The sequence below is a fragment of the Sceloporus undulatus genome, chromosome 6, assembly GCF_019175285.1.
Source record: "Sceloporus undulatus isolate JIND9_A2432 ecotype Alabama chromosome 6, SceUnd_v1.1, whole genome shotgun sequence".
NCBI lineage: Eukaryota > Metazoa > Chordata > Lepidosauria > Squamata > Phrynosomatidae > Sceloporus > Sceloporus undulatus.
Window position 1 is genome coordinate 101,807,338 of NC_056527.1, and position 10,507 is coordinate 101,817,844.

The 10,507-nt window shown below is 41.6% G+C and overlaps 1 protein-coding gene across 4 annotated transcripts in view; it reads right to left on the minus strand.

Moving 5' to 3' along the window:
* Positions 1–7,894, minus strand: part of LOC121933093 (von Willebrand factor A domain-containing protein 5A-like) — a 31,810-nt gene extending 23,916 nt beyond the window's left edge. For 3 of the 4 annotated variants that reach the window (XM_042472352.1, XM_042472351.1, XM_042472354.1), the window contains exons 1-5: positions 7,877–7,894; positions 6,468–6,524; positions 3,333–3,390; positions 2,872–3,074; positions 1,328–1,550 (exon numbers count right to left, since the gene is read on the minus strand). In XM_042472352.1, the coding sequence (XP_042328286.1) occupies positions 1,328–1,550; positions 2,872–3,074; positions 3,333–3,390; positions 6,468–6,524; positions 7,877–7,879 (544 nt within the window). In that variant the 5' untranslated portion in view covers positions 7,880–7,894. Of the gene's footprint in view, positions 1–1,327; positions 1,551–2,871; positions 3,075–3,248; positions 3,391–6,467; positions 6,525–7,876 lie in introns of those variants that run through there. The other variant, XM_042472353.1, reaches the window with a different exon arrangement.
* Positions 7,895–10,507: the final 2,613 nt, after the last annotated feature.

The window sequence follows — 10,507 nt, forward strand, 5'->3', positions numbered from 1 at the left end:
CTACATTCTTGCACCTCATTCTGTCCCATGTGCAGACCAAGCTTTAATGAATGTGTGCATTTTTGACAATCCACATATTTTGGACAGCTATTCCCACAGTCCTTTAACAGTGATTTTGGTAGATGGAGTTTCTAGGAGCGGAAATCCTAAAGACTTGGAGGGTCTCTGTCTCTAGAAAGCCTGACATGTGGCTGCAAACGGCATACAGAAACAAAGACATGAGGTGTGGGTAGGAGCAATTTGAGATGCCCTGTTGTTGTTGTTGTTGTTGTTGTTGTTGTTGTTGTGTGCCTTCAAGTCATTAATGACTTATAGCAACCCTATCATGAGGATGTCTGGGGCTGAGAGTGTGTGACTTGCCCAAGGTCACTTAGTGGGTTTCCATGGCTGAGCGGAGAATCAAACCCTGATCTCCAGAGTTGTAACCCAGCAATCAAACCACTACACCACACTGGATCTCTCTGATGCACCCACCGAGGGTTCTCAAAATAAGAGAAGATTATGGACCAGAACATCTATGTTCCTTGATGCTTTTTTATCTGGGGTCTAACTCCTAAATTTCCAGATTTGTAAGAGCCCTAATGGCAGTGGCGCCCCTAGAGTTGGTCTCCTCCCATTTCATACCCTACAATATCCTTAATAATATGTTTTTGCACTAATGTTACTCGTAAATCCTAATCACCATATACCACTGAATGCACTAATAGTTGTGACATAAAACATTTAACAAAATGCACATTCAAATTACAATAGCATGATTCACAGCCTAAATTTATTTACAGATAAGTAGTGAAGATTTGGTTAAGATGTGGTGTTTTTAAAGAAAATTTTAAAATTTCAATTTTTTAACACAAAACATAAAATTTTGAAATTTGAAATATTAATTTTAATAAATTCTGGGCACTCCTCTTTCTCCTCCCACTGAGCTTCGCCCCACTCCTATAATCTCTTAAAGCATTTTAAATAGATACAGATGAATGTCACAGCCGGTTTCTGCCAAAAGATAGGTGTTTTAGAAGCAGTGGTGTCACCCCCCCCCCCCTTAGGCTATTACCTGGTGTGGGCAGCACCCTCCGCACCCCACTAGTGATGCCACTGTCTGGTGGCAGAGTGGTGAAATGCCAGTATTGCAGCAACTCACTCACAAACCACAAGTCTGTGAATTCAGTCCCAGCCAGAGGCTCAGGATTGACTCAGACTGCCATCTTTCTGAGGTCACTGAAATGACTACCCAGTTTGTTGGGGGCAATAATTTTACAGTTGTAAACTGCTTAGAGACTGCCTAGTGCAGTATGAAGTGGTATACAAATGAAGTTGCTATTGCTACCTTGTGGCACATAGCGGGGGTTCAGGACAGCAGGCAGGACAAAACGGATGGCTCCATCAGGCTCTGGAGCTAATGCCTGGACATAGCGCAGCTTCAGTGTGGCTTCCCCCTCAGGGGGCAGGTTCCCCAAACTGCAGGTGAAAATGTCACTGGTGTTTTCTTCTCTTCCAAGCATGAAAGCCTCACGGCCTTCACTCAAAGCATCCTCATACTCCTCCTCCGCCTGAAATGGATGAACACAAAACAGAGAGAGAGAGGGATCATAAGGTATCAAGAGGTCAATGGTGCAGGCAGATATAGTAATAAGCAATGACTTCTTTGAAACTTAAAAAAACCCTGTGGCTTTTTATATGCAAATAGAAGCAACTACTGATGGCTTCCATGCAAATAGAACTTGTTTGTAAAAGCTTAACACAAGTTCTGCTATTTTGAAGATAGCTACAGAAAGCAAAAGTGTGAGTAAACCTGGAAAATATTTATTCAAATCTGGAAATGCCCTTCTTTAACTTCAGCACTTCAAAGACATATGAAATGGCCAATCTAGTTTGTTTGTGGGCTCCCTGGTGGGTTTTCTTTAATTCTAAAGGAAAGCACATGTGGGGCCACCAGAATCATACTGAGGCCACGAAGCCTGGGGAAAGTAAATGGATTTAATCCCTTTCCTGGTTCCCCAGTTGAAACCACACTTCCATGGTAGAAAGCCTACAGTGATCACATCTAAAGATGTTGACTGTTCTGTAAATGCACAATCATGGCTAATAAAACACAGGAGAACCCTTCATGTAAATGTGACTGACAGGGCCTTCTTGGGAATTGTTTCCAATTCTGGGATTTCTTCCCATTTGAGTTTAGGCTGCTCTCAGACACCCTGTTCTCCATCTACCAGCAGCCAAAGATCTTTGTATTTAGACAGGCTTTTGGCTATTAAGTGGTTGCTGAAAATTTGAGGTCTTCTGTAGGTTCATCATCAAGGTTATGTTTTAAATGCCTTTAAATGGTTTTAAATTTTTAAAGGCTTTTAAAAAGAGAATACCTTAATTTTTTATCGATTATAATAATAATAGTTTCTTAGCTATATTTTTAAAAATCTTTTGTGTATGTCACCTTGGGCCTATATTGGGAGAAAGGAGAGGATATATATTGTATTAAAAATAAATGAATATAATAAATAAATAAATAAATATCTGAAAAGCTTTATGTGTAGAACAAATTCCAAGCATAATATGAAGGCTTCTTGTCACAAGAAGATCTTGTCTTGTGTACCTTCAAGTTGTTCCTGATTTATGACAACTCTATTACAAGATTTTTTTGGCAAGGTTTGTTTTGCCTTCCTCTGAGGCTAAGAAAGCCTCACCCAGTGGATTTCCATGGTCAAGCAAGGATTCAAACCCTGGTCTCATGAGTCCTAGTCCAACACCAAACCACTATACCACTGCGACTCTCTCAATGTGAAGGTAATCTCTTCTCTAAAAAATTTTCTGCATCCCCTCAAAAACTAGACCACAATATTCCCCGAAGATTTAGTCTCTTCAAGATTCATATACCTGTTTTTTCTCTCGGATCTGGGCCTCAATCCGAGTCCCTCCGATCACACCCTCGAAGGCATATACGGCAGCCTCATCATCCAGAGGGAAGACAAAGACAGCCTCCACTGGGGTTTTTTCCTCATTCTTGTACCGAAGTTCAGAAACCACATCAGCAATGAAGCCTTGGACCAATACATCCACAGAGATACCTTTCAACGGCACTGGAGAAGAAAACAGACCAGTTAGTACAAAGCCTAGTTTGGGCTGCCCCTCCTCAGAGTCCTCAGCTACACGGATCCTTCTCCAGACACCTTGGCCCTTCAAGAATAGGCTAACCAATTGGCCAGACTAAGAACCAGGCCATCACAGTATCATTTTTAAGCTGTATACAGCACCTGAAACTCAGTTTACAGTTTGAAGTATCAGATAACTGCCATTCTGCAAACCGTTTGCTGAATAACCACAGGGAGAGGATTTACCTGGTTGCTGCGACTTTGTCAGAAGGCCACAAACGGTTGTCATGGCTGATGATGATCTCTGAAACAGAAGGAGAGGCCATGTGACATATCCAACAACTATAGAAAACAACAGTTTTATCTCTGCTTTTGCTTTTATTTGGCAGGACTGCAAGAGGTCATGAGAATAAGACTGCAATCCTTTAAAGGGTGTATCTATAGCATCGAAATAATGCAGCCTGACATCACTTTAACACCCACGACTCTATCCTACAGAATCCTGGGATTTGTAGTTTTGTGAGGCACCAACATGTTTGGTAGAGAAAGGCAAAGACCTTGTAAAACTATAAGTCCCAGGATTCCATAAGATGGAGCTACAGCACTTAACAGTTGTGTCAAATTGCATTATTTCTACAGTGTAGGTGCACCCAAAGACTTGCAGGTCACCATAAGTCGGAAACGATCTGAAGGCACACAACAACAAACTCCCAAACCTCAAGATTCTCTAGGGCTGAATCGTGGCAATAAAAATGGAGCCATAGACTTCTAAGTCCATAGTGTGAGTATGCTACATGGCAGATTCCTGCAGACAGCTCCACTAGGCCCAGAAAAATGGCTTCATCTTCCAAATTATCTATGTTCAAAGTACAGGAAAAAATATATCATATCAATTGACTAGAGGCATGGAAAAAGAAATGATCAAGGAAAGTATGATAAAGTGGGCAAGGGATATTGGTCATGTAATTCCATATGAAGATTGGCAGAAAGTGTGGAAAAGAACAAGCAATTTTACAGCCTCACAAGATCTTAAGGAAAATTATATGAAAATATCTAACAGGTGGTATTTAACACCGATAAAATTAAAGAGAATCTATAATTACATGATCAAAAATGTTGGCGCTGTGATAATGATGTGGGTTCTATATGTCATATGTGATGGTCATGTGCAAAAATAACAGAATATTGGACGGAGATACATAGACAAATCTAAAATATATTTAAAATTCAATTTGAAATGGTTCCAGACTTATACTTGTTAAATATAACATCAGTTATGAAAGAATAGGATGAAAGGAACCATTGGAGGGTAATCTTACATTTTATAACAGCAGCCAGAATAATGATAGCTAAAAATTGGAAAAATAAAGAAGGACTGCTTATAGAAGAATAGGTAATAAAGGTACAAGAATTAAGAGAGATGGACAGATTCACATATTTGATTAACAACAAACCAAAAAATAAACTAGAAGAAGAATGGTCCCCAATTTTACATTGGTGGCAAGATATATTTGGAATTAAGAATGACCTTTTCAAATATTAAGAATCACAGAGTTTAGAAAGATATATAGAAGTGAGAAAGATTTTATATAGAGAAACAAAGAAGTTATGATAATACAGCAAAATAAAGGCTAAGACTGATGTATTTGTTTTCATGAGGTTAAGATTAATTTAATTTATAAATGAAGGAAAATAGGTGACCAGCGGTGCAATCAAGATACTAATAAAAACTATAAAGAAGCTGTATAATATTTATACTGAAGAGAAAGTCAATTCAGTGTATACATTCAACAATGTACAATGTTTTTTCATGTGCATTTTTATTTTAACTTCAATAAAGTTAAAAAACAAAACAAAAAACAAAGTAGAACTGTCACCCATCTGCTGTTGTCACCTTGCACCTAGACTGCTTTAAGAGCCATGGCTCAATGCTATGGAATGCTGGGATTTGTAGCTTGGTGAGCTATTTTTTCTTCTTTGTCAGAGAGTTCTGAGGCCTCGCCATACTACAAATCCCAGGATTCCATAGCGTTGAGCCATGGCAGTAAAAGGCGTGTCAAACTGCATTGATTTCACAGTGTGGCAGCAGCCTTTAATAGGGAAGATGGTGGTGTGGGGAGGGAGACTGGAAAGTGAGATTTTCACCCCATACCTTTTAGTGAGTCCAGCAGGGGAACTAGGAAGAGGAAACAGGGATTCAGGGTGATTTGAATGGCCTCTTAGGAGCCCAAGATCCAAAACACACTGAAGAAATAATCCAGTTTGAGACCACTTTAACTGCCCTGGTTCTGTGCTAGGAAATTCTAGTTTATTGTTCCACCAGAGCTTTCTGACAGAGAAGGCAAATATCTCACACAATTACAGTTCCCAGAATTCCGTAGCATTGAGCCAAGGCAGTTAAAGCAACCTCAAACTGCAGTTTATTTCTGCAGTGTGTTTTGGACCCAAGCTGGCAAGCCCTGAGGGTTTTCTGCTGCCACCAGGACTAGATGAGAAAGAAAAGGGCAACCTATCTGGAAGATCTAGGGTGCCAGGGTTTGAGAGGAGTGCCACTACAGGCCACGACATGAACTTTAAATGATCCTCCAGATGCTTTCTGCATCTAGTCCTGTTTGCAACAGAAAACCTCTGGGCTTCCCTAGGATCTTGGGCTCCAAAGAAGAAGCCACTCCATTCAATCCATACAAAACAGAAGAGCCTTCTCAGAAAGCAATAACATGAAAGGCAGAAAGAATTGATATAATGGAAGGTAGGCATAAAGGAAAAAAAGAGAGATGATGTCAAAATAATTAAAGTAAGAAAGAGAGGGGAGAGAAAGGGAAAAGAAGGAAGAAAGGGAAACTGAAAAGGAAGGAATATGAGGAAAAAAGGGGGAGAGGAAAATAAAAGAGAAAGATATAGAAAGAGATATAAGTGAGAAGGTTCAAAGAGACATGTGAAGAAAGACAGGGAAAAGAAGAAAGGGACAGAAAAGAAAAATGGGAGAAAAGATTGTGGTACCAGAAATGTTTGCCTGAAAAGAAGATTACCGAACTTGGTAGATGCATACACTTTACACATCAAACAGTTTGTATCACAGTAGGGAATACATTGTATCAATAAATAATGGAAGATTAACATAGTCTCTAAATATAGTTTAATGTCTAAATGGGAAAGAGGCTTCAGCAACTGTGTGCTATTCTACTATGCTGCTATGGTTTTTGTTTTTAGTTTAATGTCTAAATGGGAAAGAGGCTTCAGCAACTGTGTGCTATTCTACTATGCTGCTATGGTTTTTGTTTTTATATATATATATATATATATATATATATATATGGAGAATGTCTTAATAAAAATAATTAGAAAAAGAAAGAATGCAACCACAGAAAAGAAGAGACTTACCCTGCTGATCCTGGGTGGTTTGCTGCTGCTTCTCCCTTGGTCAAAACAACCAAAGAACTGAAAGTGAAATGAGAGCTTGTCAGAGCAAAATGCTGACAGCCTTGCCTCTTATCCCCGCCTCTGCTTAGGGAGCAGCTACAAATTCAGTACCAGGCACAATGCAGTACTGTACCTGCCATCCACAAATCTCATTCTGATGCACAGTGGGCCCTCTACATTCCCTGGGGTTAGTATGGGGAAATTTAAGGGTCTCAAACAGACAGGCCAAAATAAAGCTGCTTCAGGGCACTTTGGAGGTATTCTGTTTAAATGACACATGCATCTTAAGAGGCCAGAAGCTGTGCCAAAGCTGCGCTGAAGTCTTTAGGACTGTAGCGTGGCTTTGGCACAGCTTCTGGCCTCTTAGGACGCATGTGTCATTTAAACAGCATACTTCCAAAGTGACCCAAAGCAGCTTTATTTGGGCCTGTCTGTTTGGGCCCTTACATTTTTTAAGGCTTCTTCTGCCTTTGGTAAGGAAACAAAAATACTGAAATATCAAAAATGTCAAAGCCAAGCCTGTTAGGGTCCACCTCAAAATTCTAGAAATCTTGCAAATAAACATTGAACTAAAACCAGAGATTTCGATCCTCAAATTGAAAGGAAATATGAAAGAGTTCTCCTATATATGATTAGAGCATCTGGATTATTACAAGGAGAGAAATAGGAAAAAACAAGAAATAGTGACTGTAGATGAATGGTTACTGAAACTTAAAGGAATGTTAGAGATGGACAGATTCACATCATTACTGAATCATGGCGATACTGATAAGATGGATGAAGAGTGGTCCCCAGTCCAAGTTTATTGTAAGGAAATATGGCAGCAAAGTGGCAAGCAACCATAGTCATGGATTAAGAGATATTTAATTTTGTATGGCATGTTATGATAATAGGATAGAAATGAGAGATACTGTTACATGAGTATCAAAGAAGACATATAAACAATAACTGTAAGAGAAAATAAGGCACTTACTATTGTAGGAACAAAGGAAGTTGTTATATAATCTGTTGTATGTCATTTTGTATTATGATGATAGAAATAGTTGTATTTTTATGTTTTAATTACATTTTAAATAATAATAATAATAATAATAATAATAATAATAATAATAATAATAATGAAATGTCCCTCTAATGATGCTTCCTTAAGAACTGAAACTGACTCCAAAATCAACACAAGCAGCTTGTAGTTCAAAACAAAAGTTTACTAATGGCTTTAATCTGTATTCGCATAAAAGGCTATATTTTAATCTAGCTAGTGAATAGCTCAGATTATTATTATTAACCTTTATTTATAAAGCACTGTAAATTTACACAGCGCTGTACATACAATCTTTTTTTAGACAGTTGAGAAGATATATTTATCTCACCATCTTCCCAAAGAAAGTTGACAGAGAAAGAAGATGGAGGACCAACAGTTCAGTTGAAAATCTTGAGAGAGAATGTCTGTTAGTCCTAAAGTGGGAGTGAGCTAAATCATATGGCTAGTTTGAATGAGAGAGGGAGGGAGGGAGAGGAGTTTGCATGCAGGAAATCCATCTAAGGAGGGGGGTGGGTGGGAAAGAGAATACAAAAATCTTCCAACAGTTAGGGGCCCAGGATACCTGTGATAGTGGAAAAACAGCAAAACAAAAACAAAACTCAAAACCTGTTGTTGTTTAACTTGAGAGAACACCTTCAGCCTCCAGTGCCCACTTCTGGAAGACACTGACTATAGAAGCACTGGAGGAACTTTGTATGTAGAGAGATCTTGTAGGACTTTTGAGACTAACTGAAAGAAAGAAGTTGGCAGCATGAGCTTTCGTAGACTAAAGTCTGCTTCCTCAGATGCATTTGGAGGAACTTTGTTGTTGCTGTTAGCTGTCCTTGAGTGGACTAGAACTCATGGTGACCCTGTGGATGAGACACCTCCAAAACTCCCTCTCCTCCACTGGGAGGAGGCCCTGCAAACCTATATCTGTGGCCTCCCTGATTGAGTCCACCCATCTTATATGTGGTTTCCCCTCCTTCTTCTACTTCTACCTTTCCTAGCATTATTGTTTTTTACCAATGAGTCGTGTCTCCTCATGATGTGGCCAAAGTATGACAGCCTCAATTTGATCATCTTGGCTTCCAAGGAGAGTTCTGGTTTGATCTGTTCAATTACCTATTTGTTTTTCTTTTTGGCTGTCCATGGTATCCTAAGTACTCTTCTCCAGCACCATGTCTCAGATGCATTGATATTCCTTCTGTCTGCTTCCTTTACTGTCCAGCCCTCGCATCTGTACATGGCGATGGGGAATACAATCTCTTGGACAATTATAACTTGAGTACTCAGGCCCGTTACAGACAGGCCTAAAAGTGCGTGCTCCGTGCGTGCTAGGGTTACAAAGGGGCATCCTTTCTGGATGCCCCCAACCCTAGCACGCGTGGAGTGCACACAAAATGGCAGCGGCCGTTCCACATGGCTGCCGCCATTACAACGTCACGACCGCACCACCTCCAAACGAGGCAGCGCGGACGTGACATCTTTGTGCCGCGCGAGGGCGCCTAGAGTGCCCTTTCCGCGGTGCAAGAAGGAGCTCTGAAACAGAGCTCCTTCTGGGATTTGCGTCACTGGGTGCAGCCTTTAGATGGCTGCACCCAGCGATGAAGAGGAGAAAAGGGCCAAGCGGCCCCTTTCTCCTTCTCCCCGCCGTCGCTGGGTGTCCTTGGGGCTTCAAGCCCCAAGGACACCCCTTTCCTTTTGCTGCTTCCCCGTGGCCTGCAAAGTGGCGGATTGGGGCCTCGGAGGCTGCCGGTCTGGAAGCTGAGGCCCCGACACAGCGGGGAAAGGAGCGGGTGCAGGCTGCCCCAAATGGGTGGTCTGTAACCCGCCTCAGTTGAATATCTTTTCTCTTCAGGATCTTTTCTAATTTCTTCATTGCTGCCCTTCCCATTAGTCTTCTTATTTCCTAAGTGCAGTCACCACTCTGGTCAAAGTTTGATGGGAATTCTCTGATGCAGGGAGACCAGGATTCAAATCCTGGCTCAGCCATGGAAACCCACTGGGTGACCTGGGGCAAGTCACACTGTCTCAGCCTTAGAGGAATGCAATGACAACCTCCCCTCCGAAGACACTTGCCAAGAAAACCCCATGATAGGTTCGCCTTAGGGTTGCAGTAAGTCAGAAATGACTTGGAGGCACACAACAACTACAACAAGAACAATATGGCAAGTGGCCAAATTGGAGGGACTCTTCTAGGTACCTAAATTCCAATTCCCCCAAATGGAACTGGTTCAAGCTCTATATCTTCTCCAGGGCCAGGGATTGGGACAAGTTCCTTTTTTTTGTACCCCAAATTCCCCCAAATGGAACTTGTTCAAGCTTTTTCATGAGCCCACCTTCAGGGCTAGAGGTAGAGACAAGTTCCTTTTTTTGTACCTCGATACCCAGAACCCCTCAGCTTTGCTGGCTGGGGATTCTGGAGGAGAAGAGTCCAAAACAGTTGTTTGTTTAAGCATAGCAATAATGCAGTTGGACCCCACTTTCAGGGCTGCAGCTGGCTCCCATGGAACCCTGGGATTTGTAGTTTCCCTGGGTCTGTCAAAAGCCAGGTCTGCCAAAAACAGTGCTGGTGTCCCAGGAGTCTGTAAGATGGAGCCAGGCAGGGACGTAGCCAGGGGGGGGGGGGTCGTGGGGTCCGGACCCACTTCCATTAGATACAGTGAATGGTGTGCGCTGCTGCACCGCTGTGCCCAAGCCCCATTATAATGGTGGCACTTAGTCTGGACCCCCCTTCCTAAAATTCTGGCTACGTCCCTGAGCCAAAGTGGTTGAAATGGTGTCAAACTGCACACACACACAAGTTGTTGTTGTTGTTGTGTGCCTTCAAGTCATTAGGTCCACCTATTAAGGAGCAGAGGATGAGGTTTGCCCGGTCTCCTTCCAAAAAGGCCAAGGGGCGCCTGAGGCAGAGCAGGGCTTGCCCTTTCTGGGAATGTGGGGGCGGATTCTGGCTCTGTGCTGGGAAGCCAAAGGA